Raw genomic sequence first — 16,474 nt, 5'->3', positions numbered from 1 at the left:
ATTTTGTAGTTGCTTACATTGTTAGTAAGTCCCTCAGTTGAAGAGCAAAAGAAGGACACATGAAACACATTCATGTTAATTGACATTCATTCAATTTGTTTGTGTTGCATTAAGTGGCACCAGGTTTGTATTGTTAAGAAATGAATAAATATTGCAGTTTATTTTACAGAATACAACAGAAAATATCATGTTTTCAACACTTCCTAGATCACTGAAAATATTGCTTCTCTTGAGTCTGAAACTTCACAGAAAACATTTTTTTGCAGACAGTTATAAATACATTTAGTTTAACACACATTTTTCTCACATGTAAAAACACGTAATACCATAACACATTCAGAGTTATTTTCCAAACAATTAGGCATCCCAAATGGAGCCCTTCTCCCTATATAGTGCACTACCTTTTGACCAGAGCCCTTTGGGCCCTTAAGCACTATATAGGAAATAGGGTGCCATTTGGGACAGATCATTAGATCTTTGAATAGGGGTGATTAAGGTTTCTCAATTGGTGGGGTGTTGAAGCAGCCCTTAGGGATGTTGGCGTGGATGTCCTCCAGGTTCCTGATGTCATCCAGGATCATATCAATATCTAGGTTGAGGCCAGACAACCTGGCCCTCTGGCCGGCCTCCTTCTCCTCCAGGTCCTGAAGCCGAGGCCGGAGCTGCTGGTTGACCTGGTCACGAGCACTGGAGATGGACTGCTCCAACTCACCGAGCCTCTCCTCCTCCACACTGCCTGGCTTACCTGTTAGGAAAGGAGAAGAGGGGGAAGGGTGGAGAGGAGAAGACCAATGGTCAGCACCAGCTTAAATCATAATGTCATAAATATGTGTTTTTATTACATTAATATGAAGATAGGACGGTGAGTGAAATTAGACAAAACACAAGTGGTTTTGTTTTGTTTGAGTTTGCTGATTGTAGTTGTTGGGGGAATTTACCGATCATGCTCAGGAGGTTGTTGATGACCAGGAGTGTTTCTCCCACTGCATCTCTAGTGTGCTTGGCGTTGACGTAGGCACCCGTTCCTCCCATTAAAGTCTGAGGGAAAGAACATTGCAAAGCATTATAAATATTACAGACCTTTCATTTGGAAAAATGTATTTATTTTAAGAACCATTTGTGTGTGCTGGAGTTGTGTACTGGAGTGTTTCACATGAATCCGTTATATTGACACAGGTTTGTTAAGGTATAACATATCATATCTGAGGGCATCACACTAAAACGGACCTCTGCAGCTTTGTCTCTCTGTCCCTCAGCATTGGCCCTCTCCGCCGCCACGTTGGAAACAGTGGCTACCGCCTGGGTCTTCAGGTCCTGCACGTCCCCTTTCAGCTTGGTGGCGTCCTTCAGTAGATCAGCGGGAGCTACTGGTAAAGAGCCGGACATTCCCTGTGGACAACAAGAAACAGTCAAATGAGCTCATTTTGAAGTTTCCATGCGAGTATTTTGGTTGTGAATAGGTCATGTCTGGAATTGAATGGGCTCATGTGCATAAGTGACTCGAAACATTAACCTCATTGTTTTCCCAACAGACATTTTCCTTCTAGAGACTCAAGCTAAATGCACAAGCTGTGGATTAGCATATGAACCCCAGTTGGATATTCCCATATTGAAAGGAAAGAGTCTGTGCAGTTAGGGTACCTCCAGTCGAGAGACCACAGCTTCCAGCCTGCTGAATGTGCCCAGTGCATCATTGTAGTCATCAGACACACTGCCTATGATGAATAAGGTCTCTGAGTTGTTGCCAACAGCTTGCTGAATGGTGGCATTTATGCCAGGGAGTCTCTTTATGGCCTCGTCTGCCAAAGCCTTGTTCTTGCTGATCTGGCCGTCAAACCCTGTAGGATACAAGAGATTTAGACATAACCATCGGTCTTTTCTGGCAGGTTTATCTGTAGTGTATCAGTATCGAGATATCTTTTTTTGTTATACAGTTTTACATATATTTGCTATGTTCTAGATACTACGCAGTAAATATGTGCTTTTTAGATGAGAGAATCGCTGTATTCGGTGCAAAGGACACACAATAACATTTTATTGATTAACTTACACCTGCTGTAACTGCCTGTAGTGCTGTTGAACGTCATTATTGATTCAACTGAGAAATATATAGCTCAGATATAGTTACAGTTACTGTGTGTCTGTGCCTTTCTAATATGTGGGCCGGCCTTGTCATATAATATGCTGGCAGTTTATTCATATTTCTACTGTGCTGTAGTTGGAATAAGACCTATTGAAATGTGAAAGTTATACCTCTGAGCATCTCCAGCGCATCATCCACCCCATCAATGTTGTCTGTGATGGCCTTCAGGGCCAGTTCTGTGTCAGCCTTCGCTGCATTCGCTCTAGCAAGGAGCTGGTAATATTCCTGTACGAGAGAAATACCAACAATCAACATCGTGCCAGTTATGACCATTTCTAAGGGTTAGTGAAGTCATTAGCTAATTATACACTATTGAAATACTTCAGTTGGATAATCTATCAGTGAATTTCACACGTCGCAGGAAAGTATTTCTCAGAAACCTTTGAAGTTGGAATATGAGATATGATATACTACCAATCCTGCACAGAAGGTTTTCTGAAAGCTGATGAGTGAATAGTGAAAGGCCTCAAGTGTACCTGTTGAGCTGCCTTCCCCAGGGCCAGGAGGTCCTCTACTGCAGCCTTGTCCTCTTGGGTCTCCTCTTGTAGCGCCTGGTACTCTGTGAGGTTTTCCTCCACCTGTTCACTCAGGCCATCCAATTTAGCCGCCACACTGTCAATGTCCTTTTGCCAGAAAACAGGAGCTCATTCAGACTCAGCGCGTTGTGCAAGTGTAATTACATACGCACTAGATTCCTCACCAGTCAGGTTTGAATTAGATCTCCTCCCCTTCTTTGCATTTTTTGCTGACTCATGTCCTCGATTGTTAATTGCTTTGTTATGTTTACATGTAAATTAGCAAGCTTTACAAACATGCCATGAGACAGGTTCAGTTGCCAATGGTTAGACACAATGATTTCATAATGTTCATAGTGAACAGTGTTGAAATTGAATGCTTTTTTCAGCTCTCTAGGACACAAGCACATTGTGGGGGAATCCTTCTCTCCCTCATTTCCAGGACGGAGACACTGTATATCTGTCAATATTTGCCTATTATGATTTTTAAGATATCTCCGAAGACTTAACCTGAGAACAGTCACCAAATAGAGACCAGAGAAAAGAGCCTGCTGAGAGGCCTGTTCTGCTCAATACCTTGAGAGGACCAGGGATGTTCAGCTCCAGGGAGGCTATCTGCTCCAGGGTGTCAGCCGCCATCCTGCTCTCATCTTGGGCAGAGCTGCTTAGGCGAGTGGCCAGGCTCTCCATGGCCTTCACCTGGGCTGAGTTCTTATCATACCTGACCAGAGGAAAACCAAATATAACTAATATCAATATAACAACAACGGTTCATCGATGATGTTATTATGCAGAACATTACATGGCTGGTCTTAGAGGACATATCGTCTACTGTGTTTTCACAGGAGATTGACATGAGTTTCTTACTTGGTTTTGAGGTCACCGATAAGCTCTCTGATCTTGTTTTCCCCTGTCATGACAGTTCTCATGAGTGCCAGGGACTTCTCTGACTCTGCAAGAGCACTGTTTGCTGTCTTCTCCACTGTCGCCGCTTTGCTCTGATGTCTAATAAACAGTTACAACATAGAGTCATCCTTAGCACGACAAGTAATTTTCTGACATGGGATTTTCCAGCCTGTATGAATGGGACATGGAGGGGTGCAGTACTCACTTTTCAGCCAGGCCTGTTGCTCTCTGAACCAGAGTAGAGAGGCTGTCTGTGTCCACTTCTGCATCACTTAAAGGGAATTCCTAACACCGGGGTGGAAGGTAAACACGAATTAAACAGATCACTAACACGCATACATTGACATGTTCATATCTCCTTCCTCTCTCCTCATTTGATGACATCAGTGATAAAAAAAAGTAGAATACCACTGTACTATTATATAACTCACAGCTTGCTTGATGTTGAGTCTGGCCTCTTCTAGTTTGCGCCGCACATCATGAATGAGTGTCTGGATATCAGAGACCTGTCGTTGGTACCTCTGGTCCTGCAGCTTTATGTTGTTGATGGTGTAGGAGATCGCCTGGATGTCTCTGCCTTCACTCAGCTGGGTTGTACTGATGTCTGAGAGCCGGGCCTGTAAGTCTTTCTCTGATTCTATTCAACAGAACAAAACAAGACAAGTCACCAACAGGAAATCTTTGCACTTCACATATGAACCTGAAAGCTTCACAAACTGAGTGTGAGATGCATTCGGGTGTGACAGAGACACAGTGCATGGACGGTGCTTCACCATGTTTCAGAAGCCTGGTAACCATCCTGAATGGTATTGACATATGTTGACTAATTAGAAAATGGCTGATCCTCTGATCCTTTAAGTAATCAAGGATGTATAACTATTATAAAAGACATACCAGAGAGTGTCTGTGCATTTCTCTGCAGGTCTGTGACTATGTCCTCTGCTGCTCTGATGGCTCTCTCCATCTGGGCGTCGTTCACTGGGAGACTGCCACTCTCCGTCCCCGTAAACAGAGTTTCTATCTCCCGCAGTTTACGAGTGTACCCCTCCACCTGTGACACATGACCCAATGGGATAGGAAAGCTTAAATAGAGCTTATGAAAGGTTATTCTCTGGTGATAGATGAAAAGATAGCTGGCTGGAGGCCAGCACTCACACAATATTTTGGTCTAGATTGGCGAGATTAATTAAAGGTTAACAAAAACCTTACCTCTGCAATACTTTACTGTAGACAGACATAGTACATTCAGAATATGTAATTAAAGGCAAAGTGTGAGATGGGGAGCAGTAGATTCAAACCCTCAAAGGTATTCATTATGAAAGAGAAATAACTTCATAGGTTAACTGTTGTGTTTCAATACTTCAACTTCAACTCCTCCTTTCAATTCCTCCTCCCACACTACAGCCTGAGGGGAGGGAGCACCCCAAATGTCACCCTGTTCCCTATTTAGTGCACTACTTTTGACAAGGACCCCTGGGCTCTGGTGGACATTAGTGCACTATACAGTATATGGAATTGGGTGCCATTCATCTTAGGCAATGCCAGAGGGAACACACCCCACACAAATATTTCATTTACCTGTCAAGTACTTTCCCCTCCCTGGTAGAGGCAGTATATTTACTGAGAAGAACTGATGAAGAAATGTTCTTGCAAAAATACTAATGCCAGATCACAACTTGTATGAAGACACTCTAAACCTCTTCCTCTCGTAACAAAATCCTTGTGCAGCTATTCTTTCGTTCTTTCCCACTAAGCTTTAAGGATGTGGAATCAGCGACAAGGTGAACACAGTGAAGCCAGAACAAATACCACAGCCAGTAGCCTTATTTCTGGTCCAGTTATTGTGTCCGCGTCTCAAAAGGAATCCTATTCCCTATACAGTATAGCCTAGTGTACTACTTTTGATCAAGGTCTGTATATAGGGAATAGAGTGCCATTTGGGATGCATACTGTGCTGCCATTTAATAATTGGAGATGACATGTTGGACCTGAATGGAAAAAGAAGACATTGATCAAATAATCCCAGTGGATTTTTACCTTGGTCTTGACAGGGTTGAAGCAGGAGGGACACGCAGAACGCTGGCACTTCAGACCCTCAAAGCCTTCTCTGCATGAACACTGGCCCTGGTCACCGCATTTGTTGTACAGAGAACCCTGGGAATTGCAGCCACAAGCTAGAACGCAAAAGGAAAAACAGTTGTTAAAATGTAGATAAAATTGCAGACAATATTTGACTGTCAGAATCTAAAGGAGGAGCTATGTGCCTCGTGTCTACGTGTGAAAGAGCTGGATATGGGGAGCAAACAAGGTGCTGTCCGTACGTTTGCATGCCTCTGATGGCATGCTGTGGTGATATCCATCCAGACAGCTCTCACAGAAGAAGCCAGTGGTATGATTCAGACATTTCAGGCACTCCCCTGTCTGCGGGTCACAGCTACTGACACCGTTGCACTGGCAGCGCCGACAAGGCCTCTGAACGCCATTTTCCCCCAAGGGATTGCCATAGAAACCATCCTGGCAGGTGTCGCAAAGTGAGCCTATTGAGAGTGAGGAAGAGGTACAATATGAAATATCAAATATGCAAATAGCTGACATTGAATGATGAATGCCCTAGTACTCTATCCCATCTAACAGCCATGGTCTGTGACTGTGTCCCAAATGGCATCCTATTCCCTATATAGTGCACTACTTTGACGATTTGTGACAGTGACTCACCAGTGGTGCCAGGTGGACAGAGGTCACACTTGACCTTCACGGTTCCTGGGCTCACAGAGCAGGCAGCTCCATTGGGACAGGGACATTTCAGACAGGACTGTGGCTGGGCAGGGTCATTATAATACCCCAGCTGGCAGGTCTGGCGACCAGGGGTCTCATCTGCAGAGTAGCAATCGCCTGTGGAATGGCACAACACAAAATCAGACACACACACACACATACTTTCAACAAGACATGATTTGTCCTGCATTACATTATTTTTATTTTATATGAACACTGTATTTCAAGCATTGATTTGAACTTCTATCCAGGGAATGGCATATTGCAAAAGGAGGTTTGTCCTGATGAAAATCAACCAAATCTCATCATTAATAGCGACAATACAAAATATATTAACACAAACATACAGTAACACTTGGACAAAGTTAAAACGACACCAACCTGTTTCAGAGTCACAGCTTCCTCCTCTACAGCTGCAGGGCTCACAGGAGCTGTATGGACCTTTGCTCGGAGAACTTCTCTTATACCCTGACGCACACCTCTCACAGAACTGTCCCTTGTATCCCACTGGGCAGTTACAGTTCTGGACCCAGGCAGCAGGGGTACCGGCCCCCTGACGTGCAGACTCCATACGTACATTGTCAAGGTAACCGCGCCCTGCAAAAGGACAACAAGGTATTGAGCTTAATTGAGGGATTGACAAGAGATGAAGAGAAGGCAATGTGTTGAGGATGTGTACCAGTGTCATTTTTGACAATTGATTTAGAAAGATTACATAATAAAAAATACAAATACTGAAATAAACTCGATATAAAACTGTTCCAAAGCACTTACTTTTACGACCAAGGAATGTCTCTAAGGATCTGTTTATGCAAAACAGTAACCAATCTCATAGTCTGAGTCATACAAAAATAAACACTTACCATTTTCCCCAAATGTCCCACGGATTTTGATGGCAGTCAGATTCTGGAGGAGTTTTTGAAACTGGAAAGATGACAGGAGGGGCCTCCATTTACTGCTCCGTTGCTCATCCAGTCTGAGAATGAAAGACACAGCATGCAATGTTTACACCACCATGTCCTTTACTACTCTGGTTATTTCTGTAATTACATTGTAGCTATTGTAATTATTCATCGTTACACTGTATATTTTGAGAATAAATATGGAAACGTGTATTTTGATGGAAGCAAAAACCAGTGGTGTTATTGTATTAGGCTACTATTATTGGTCACGATGGTGCAGTTTGTTGTGAGACAGGATTGGATTTGACCAATTAGAGATGAGCTGAGATGAGATTTCCCCTTAATTGTAATCCATTTGGATCAGACAAGCAGATGACCCTCTGACTTACTAGCTGTTATCAAGCTTTTACATTCAATCAGTGTGAGAAAAACATTGACTCCTTCACACTCCACATTCACAATGTGAAATGGTCTATAATGTGTTTCTCAATTGTTATCTTTGGCATCCATCTCACTATTCACACCTGCATACTTATCTCCTGCAGATCAAATTATGCTTGTATCTGCCCTGAGATGGACTGCTTCCTCTCAGTCGGTACACTTGGTACCTCCATAGCTGTGTGTTGTACACAACTTGACTTTTTTTCACATTTTGTTCAGTTACATTTTCAGTGTCACTGATCTACACATAATAGCCCATAATGTTAAAGTGGATTTAAAAAATTTTTTTTTTATGTTTATCAATTAATTTTAAAAAATGAACACCTGAAATGTCTTCAGTCAATAAGTATTCAGCACTTTTGTTATGGCCTAAATAAGTGCAGGAGTAAGAATATGCTTAACAGGTCACATAATAAGATCCATGGACTCGGCTTGTGTGCGTTAATACTGTAGTGTTTAACATGTTTTTTTAAACGACTACCTCATCTCTGTATCCCACACACACAATGAACTGTAACGTCCGTAAGTCAAGCAGCGAATTTCAAGCACAGATTCAACCACAAAGACCACTGAGTTTTTCCTATGGTTTGCAAAGAAGGGCACCTACTTGAATAAAACAAAAAAAGCAGACATTGAATATACCTTTGAGCATGATGCAGTTATTAACTTTAACACTTTGGATGGTGTATCAAAGCACACAGTCACTAAGCAGATACAGGTGCCCTTCCTAAATCAGTTGCCGGAGAGGAAGGAAGCCGCTCAGTGATTTCACCATGAGGTGATTTTTATAAGAGTTACCGTTTAATGTCTGTTATAGGAGAAAACTGAGGATGGATTAACAACATTGTAGTTACTCCACAATACTAATCTAATTGACAGAGTGAAAAGAAGGAAGCCTGTACAAAATTTAAATATTCCAAAACCTGCGTCCTGTTTGCAATAAGGTGCTAAAGTAATACTGCAAAAAATGTGGCACAGAAATTAACTTTTTTTGTCCTGAAAATAAAGTGTTATATTTGGGGCAAATCCAATACAACATATCACGGAGTACCACTCTTCATATTTTCAAGAATGGTGGTGGCTGTATCATGTATTGGGTATGCTTGTCATCGGCAAGGGATAGAGAGTTTTTGTTTGATAAAAATAAACAGAAAAGAGCTAAGTACAGGCAAAATCCTAGAGGAAAACCTGGTTCAGACACTGGGAGACAAATTCACCTTTCAGCAGGACAATAACCTAAAACACAAGACCAAATATACACTGGAGTTGCTTGCCAAGATGACATTGAATGTTCCTGAGTGGCGTAGTTACCGTTTTGACTTAAATCAGCTTGAAAATCTATGGCAAGACTTGAAAATGACTGTCTAGTAATGATCAACAACCAACTTGACAGAGCTTGACAATTTTTTAAAAGAATAATGTGCAAATATTGTACAGTTCAGGTGTTAAATCTCTTAGAGACTTTCCCAGACTCACAGCTTTAATCGCTGCCAAAGGTGATGGTAACATGTATTGACTTAGGGGCTTGAATACTTATCTAATCAAGATATATTAGTGTTTAATTTTCCATGAATTTAAAAAAAATTAACTTTGATATTACAGAGTATTTTGATTAGATCGTTGGGCAAAACAAATGATAATTCAATCCATTTTAAATCCCACTTTGTAACACAACAAAATGTGAAAAAAAGTTAAGGGATGGTGAATACTTTCTGAAGGAACTTCATCTGCCTACTACAATGCTCTGCCTGATTCCCACCTGAATGTGTAGGTGATCTTCTGTCCACAGGGGACGATGGTCCTCAGGTCTCCCAGGGAAGCTGCCACTCTCAGCCCAGATCCCTCCAGCACCACATCAGCCGTGGACGGGTGGCGAACCCCTCGGTCCAGCCTCAGGGAGAAGGATATGTTCTGACCGTAGCTCAGCTCCTGGTTGCCCAGGTAAGAGTCTAGCCATCACAAAATAGAACAACATAATTAATTGATGAATGGGGACTTCAAACCCATTACAGTCCATGCCCTGTCTAAGCTGGAGGGAGACCATTTAGCTATTTGATTTAGAATTTTAAGACCCCTTGTCTTAAATATATATAAAAAATCTATCTTATTAAAAATGTTATTTGGCTTTACCGCTATTAGCACATACAAACGCATTGAATGACAGATTCACTACATGGAACATGGAACAGATTGCCCCCCCCCCCAATAATGACAAGGAAGTTTATTCTGAAGTGTCTGTCCAATATCTGAGAGATATAAGAAAGATCAGGAAACATTTGTATTTATCCCTCTATTTTATTCCATAAATGTTTCCAACGGGTACTATGGGAACTTCAGATGAGTCTTGTGAAGCCTTTGGGCTTCCGAGAGCAAATCAACCAACATGTACGTATTTGTGATAATCATACCTTTCCACAGAGGGGTCATATTAGTGTGTAGGTTCTCAGACAGAAATTGGCAGATCGGCTTTACCGACTTCACACGAGTCCCAAGATGCTTGTGGGGTTTTTAGCAAAACCGAGAACACCATCGTGTTCATGGGAGTCTCATCTTTCCATACAGGGGTCATAATAGTTTTGAGGCAGAACCGTTCTAACGTTACAGATGATTTTGTGAGCAGACACATTTTTGGGATGTCTCATGGTCTGACAAACATAGCTCTAGCTCTGTCATCTTTCACCGCAGATGCAGAAGGCGGACATTGGTGGATGCGTTGAATTGAGACGCATGCAATGCAAAAAAATATATATCTCTAGCTTAAATTGACAGATTCTTATGGGGATTTTTGTATTATGCTAATTTGATTTCCGTGGGGGCACAGACATCGACTCTAGGGGGTTATTATTGTGGAAGCATGTGATGCAACATATACACTACATGACCAAAACATCTCATTCCAAAATCATTAATATGGAGTTGGTCCCCCCTTAGCTGTTATAACAGCCTCTACTCTTCTGGGAAGGCTTTCCACTAGATGTTGGAACATTGCTGCTATAACAGCCTCTACTCTTCTGGGAAGGCTTTCCACTAGATGTTGGAACATTGCTGCTATAACAGCCTCTACTCTTCTGGGAAGGCTTTCCACTAGATGTTGAAACATTGCTGCTATAACAGCCTCTACTCTTCTGGGAAGGCTTTCCACTAGATGTTGAAACATTGCTGCTATAACAGCCTCTACTCTTCTGGGAAGGCTTTCCACTAGATGTTGGAACATTGCTGTGGGGACTTGCTTTCATTCAGCCACAAGAGCAAAAGTGAGGTTGGGCACTGATGTTGGGCGATTTGGGCTGGTTTGCAGTCGGCGCTCCAATTCATCCAAAAGGTGTTTGATGGGGTTGAGGACTCTGTGCAGGCCAGACAAGTTCTTCAACACCGATCTCGACAAACCATTTCTGTATGGACCTCGCTCTGTGCACGGGGGCAATGTCATGCTGAAACACGAATGGGCCTTCATCAAATTGTTGCCACAAAGTTGGAAGCATAGAAACGTCTAAAATGTAATTGGATGCTGTAGTGTTAAGATTTCCCTTCACTGGAAATAAGGGGCCTAGCCCAAACCATGAAAAACAGCCCGAGACTATTAATCCTCATCCACCAAACTTTACATTTGGCACTATGCATTGGGGCAGGTAGCGTTCTCCTGGCATGCGCCAAACCCAGATTTGTCCGTCGGACTGTCAGATGATGAAGCGGGATTCATCACTCCAGAGAACACATTTCCACTGTGTCCAATGGTGGCGAGCACCACTCCAGCCGACGCTTGGCATTGCGCATGGTGATCTTAGGCTTGAGCGCGGCTGCTCGGCCATGGAAACCTATTTCATTAAGCAACCTGATGAACAGTTCTTGTGCTGACATTGCTTCCAGAGGCACGTCGCTTCCAGAGGCAGTTCAGAACTCGGCAGGGAGTGTTGCAACCGAGGACAGAAGATTTTTACACGCTACTGGCTTCAGCGCATGGCGGTTCCTATTTGTGAGGTTGTGTTCTACCACTACGCAGCTGAGTTGTTGTTGCGCCTAGACTTTTCCACTTCACAATATCATAGCACTTATAGTTGCCTAGGGTGGCTCTAGCATGGCAGAAATTTGCCTAATTGACTTGTTGGAAGGGTGGCATCCTATGACAGTGCCATGTTGAAAGTCACTGAGCTCTTTCAGTAATGTCATTCTACTGCCAATGTTTGTCTATGGAGATTAAATGGCTGTGTGCTCGATTCTATACACCTATCAGCAACAGGTGTGGCTGAAATAGCCGAATCCCCTAATTTGAAGGGGTGTCCACATACTTTTGTATATAAACTAAAGGTAAAGTTTCTCCAAAAATAAGAGGGTACAGAAGTCAGGACTAAGAGCTGAAAGCAGGGAGCAGGAAAAGCAGCACTCACCAGGGGCATAGAGGTAAGCAGGCATGATGTCTTTGGAGATGACCTCAACGTCTTTGTGAGTGGGGGACCAGCGGAAGTGGACTTGGGATGGGGTCACACCATGAGCTGTGGCCGCTCGCCAACCCTCAGGCCCTGAAAAACAGAAGATTCACACACATTTAAATAACTTAAAATTAAATATATTTCAGGTGTTCCTTTTATGTTCTGATTAAGAGTATGGGTGTTAACTTACCATTGTCGAATGTTGAGGTGATTGTGTGGACTGAGTAGCCCTTTGCTGGGGAGCACTGGGTCGAGTGTCCATAGCAAAAGCAAGGTAGAGATTGAGCGGTCACTGAGTTGTCAGTGAGCTGACCACTGCATAAGAAAAACATGAACACACATTTGAATTAGTCAATAATTAGTCCATCTTTATTCTAAAATTCAATAATGAAAGGCAAGGCAATACAGCAGTAGTCCTCTCAGTCCTTTCATTTTATGCCCCTATAATTCCATTCTTGTACTTACCAAACAGTACAATGTAAGGAAATGTCAAATGTATGTTACCTGTTAGCACAGCCATTTGAGCTGATAGGTGTTCCATTGGGGCATCGGTCACATTTATCCCCTTGTGCTCCCACTCTACAGCTGCAATGTCCTCTACTGTCACAGTGTGATCCTACAGAACCTGGAGGAAACCACATAGACACAAAACATCAGGTGCCGTATTCATAAAGAGTCTCAGAGTAGGAGTGCCAAACTAGGATCTGTTCCATGTAATCTTACTCATTATGATCGAAAAGGCGAAACTGTTCCTAGATCAGCAGACACCTTTGAACATGGGCCTAGGTATTGTTATCATTCCATGTTCCCTCCTGTTCTGTTCACTCACCTATACGGCTGCAGTTACACGGCAGACACCTGTTTCCTGCCCTCTGGTGGTGGAACCCCTCCTTGCACCTTTCACAATGCCTTCCCTCAGTGTTGTCTTGGCAGTCCACACAATGGAGGCCCCCAGAGTCAGGCAGGCAATAACGTGACTTTCCATTGCATTTACAGATGTCTGCTACAGGGGTGACATACACATTGTTCGGACATTTGTGAGCACTGTGTATAGAATCATAAAAACAATCATTTGAGAATATTTATCAGCCTGTGGGATAAGCAGTTTCCCCCCTCAAGTCTCTTGAACACCGTGAAGAGTTAGCTATTGCACTTTGACAGTCACATAAAATGGGGAATTGTATTATTATGTAGGCCACCATCTTTATACAATCTAAGGAGGGGTTGGCAGTAGCACAGCCTCAGTCTTTTCTCACAGTGGTGTAAACTACTGTCAGAGGCCCAGATCTCATAAAACCTTGTTCCCAAGTGATGAGAAATGAGAGATTCTCACAATAATATTAATTACTCCCACTGTGGCCAACACCATGTTTGCAATCAAGCAAATGTCTGTTTGTTTGAAACAGTAATGGTTTTCATCATCATAGCAAACCCATACTGCCACAAATATTTGACAACCATGTTCCCGAGCATAACCTATCCTGAGGATATCAAGTTCTCATTTCACACACTAAATGATAACTTTGAGGAGTTCCTGTGGTAATGACAGGCTGCTGCATGTAGCTGTTTTTGTCGATTGGGTAATATAGAAAGGTACACAGAGCTCAGCACCTAAAGTCGTCATGCCCTAAGAGGAGATAGACTTTACCCATTACCACATGAGTCATTGCCTGCATCCCAAATGGCACCCTATTCCTATTTTAGTGCACTACTATTGGGCAGGGCCCATAGTAGTGCACAACATAGGGAATAGGATGCCTTTAGGGACAGAGTCATCAGCAATGCAGTGATTCAGTGCCTCCAGGTCGATATGGTTGCCCAGAGGATTAACAACACTCAGCTCAGCAGCTCCAGGACTTAATACCTATATCTGCCCCACCTTATCACCTCACCACAGAGTAAGTAACATCAGAAAGTGTTGATGATTTACTCTCTTCGCCGAGAGTACCACAAATAAACATATCCACTTTCACATAAAGATCTACTGTGAGACCTTCATAGACTATAGAGGCTCTGTAGTATTATCATGTTTCTTATAAACACAAACCCCTTTCTCCTAAATGCTTACCTGTATTAAATATCATTAGAGGAAATGTGCCATTCTACTGCTATAGAGGCAGAATATACAAATACAGGTATATAGGAATACAACAAATGCCAATTAGGTAGGCCAATTAGCTACAAGTGTTTTGTAGGGTACCTCCTATCGTCTGAGTCTGAAAGAAGTCAAATAATTCTAGATGCATGTCCCCAACTCGAAAGCAACAACCTATAATGATTTTTTTTTTTACAATTCAATATTACATTATTCAAAGCCAGCAGAGAGGAAAGATAAAAAGGTAGTAAACACTCACATCCTCCATAGCTGTAGGTTCCTTGGACAGACAACCAGGTACAAAGAGAAAGTCCACACAGAAATATCCAACTGCTCTTCATGGTCGCAGAAACTCTAATAGGAATTAAGTACATCAATAGTCTCATATAAGTAGAATCAACTAATGGGCTTATCAGGCCGGCTACACCTGATGCTTCTGCCCAAGACACCCAGGTGAGCTTCTTTTAACACCTCCCCTGTGGCAGGCTGTGACACGTCGGGCACAGTCTCTCAGCTGGAAGGTTACTCACTTGTGATTCAGAGCCGACACACTGGCCGTGCTCACTCTCTCACAGGAAATGGCGGGCTCTGTGTCGCTATTGTGGAAATTGTCAGGACGTGAATAAAGGGGAGCGTTGTTTGATGCAGCATGAAACAGACACAGTCACTCACTCAGGGTTTGTAAATCCATTTTTACATCCGCTTTACAATTCAGTAGACACTCTGTAAGACAATGTCAGAATGTGAATCAACGCTTTTGTGTATCCACGTTTTCAGCAAAAGCATTATTACTAATCATCTCAAACCAACATATCTGACATAGGTCATTGTTGCGTATTATTATGAAGGGTTTGGTATTGTTCTGCTGATGATTACAACTGAGTAGCCAAGAACATCATGAGAAAGAACCTGTAAAAGCTGCTATATAACAAATTATAAACCGGGTAGTTTGGGTCCTGGATGCTGATAGAGCATTTCAGCCATGTGTATATCAGGCAATATACCACAGATATGACACAAAAATACTTGTTTACTTTTTTATTTAAGTTGATAACCTGTAGATAATACCTGGAGTTTGTGGTATATGGCCAATATACCACACCCCCTCGGTCCTTTTTGCTTAAATCTAACATGAGGCACCTACTACAAACCAACAGTTGAACCTGTACTTTTCTTCAATAATGTGTTTAATGATTTTCAATAAATGGCTCAACTTGATTGTTTTTGAAAATCCAGGAAGTCCCATTGAGGTCAGAAAATCTATTTTGTAACAGAAACGTGGCGACTGTTCAATGTCTATAATCTGCAAGGGTCTGTTTTATTTGGAAACCTGAATATGTTCCTGAGCAACAGCACTGGAGAGACAACATTCCCTGAAGTAATAATAGCCTTTCCCATCTCGTCAAATGGCCGGCAGTTTATTTACCAATCCACAATGAGAATGATTCACCCACTTTGTGTCTGAGCATATGGACAGTATTGTTTGGCTTTGGTTGGGGAAAACTCTGTAAAACAATTACGCCTAATAACACGACAAAAAGGAACGAGTCAGTTACAGGTGAAAGAAATGAAAGACACATTCAAAACTAATTTCACATCATACTGTATACAGTATTTCATTATATTTGTTCAATTTACAAGGGAACTTTTTTAGTCACCTGTTCACTCGATCTGATATTTTTATTTTGCCTCCTTGGAAATCAGTTACACATGATTGAAATACTGTACAGATTCATTGAATGTATCTTTCATTGTTCTATAGTCACACCCTTGGTATCAGACGTGTGGCCAGACAAACAGCAATAGACACATCCATCAGCGATGAGTAGATTCCTGATAAGTGAAAAAAGGTGCCTAAGGGCTATGAGTTTAGTACTGTTTGCAAATGGCTACCACACCCTTATGTCATTGTCTGACACAGTGTATGCAAGTCATACACACACACACTCATACTCACACACAGACACAACCGCGCCCTAAAAGCCACACCATTCCCGACACGCACAGGCCCCTGCCAACACCACACCCTCAGCTCATAGACACACAAACACACAGAAGCTCTATGGCGGTGATTTGCTGTATGTACAAGAAAGCAGTTAGACATTTCTTATCTGTGCAGTGACACATTAAGACTGTGTCAATTCAATGATGCGAAATGCGCTAAACTGTGTCCAATGGCTTCAATACATTGACAGCGGCATTCATATAGACGATATTGCCATAGTCTATATCAATATCAATATCATAGTCAAACCAGAATGAATGTTGAC

The 16,474-nt window shown here is 42.3% G+C and overlaps 1 protein-coding gene across 1 annotated transcript; it reads right to left on the bottom strand.

Moving 5' to 3' along the window:
- Positions 1 to 124: 124 nt before the first annotated feature.
- Positions 125 to 14,758, bottom strand: LOC118402124 (laminin subunit gamma-2-like). The gene is made up of 22 exons (XM_035800062.2): positions 14,464 to 14,758; positions 12,939 to 13,112; positions 12,614 to 12,734; positions 12,300 to 12,424; positions 12,068 to 12,199; positions 9,442 to 9,631; positions 7,203 to 7,315; positions 6,721 to 6,936; positions 6,280 to 6,456; positions 5,886 to 6,101; positions 5,602 to 5,738; positions 4,459 to 4,615; positions 3,996 to 4,201; positions 3,770 to 3,849; positions 3,526 to 3,663; positions 3,235 to 3,379; positions 2,620 to 2,766; positions 2,254 to 2,368; positions 1,642 to 1,838; positions 1,228 to 1,389; positions 939 to 1,038; positions 125 to 745 (listed from the first exon to the last, which is right to left on the bottom strand). The coding sequence occupies exons 1-22, from the start codon at positions 14,588 to 14,590 to the stop codon at positions 492 to 494; spliced, it is 3,429 nt and encodes a 1,142-aa protein (XP_035655955.1). The 5' UTR covers positions 14,591 to 14,758; the 3' UTR covers positions 125 to 491.
- Between the last annotated feature and the right edge of the window lie 1,716 nt (positions 14,759 to 16,474).

This window comes from Oncorhynchus keta, chromosome 23 (assembly GCF_023373465.1).
Source record: "Oncorhynchus keta strain PuntledgeMale-10-30-2019 chromosome 23, Oket_V2, whole genome shotgun sequence".
In the NCBI taxonomy this organism is placed as follows: Eukaryota; Metazoa; Chordata; class Actinopteri; order Salmoniformes; family Salmonidae; genus Oncorhynchus; species Oncorhynchus keta.
This window is presented reverse-complemented; position numbering and strand designations above follow the sequence as displayed.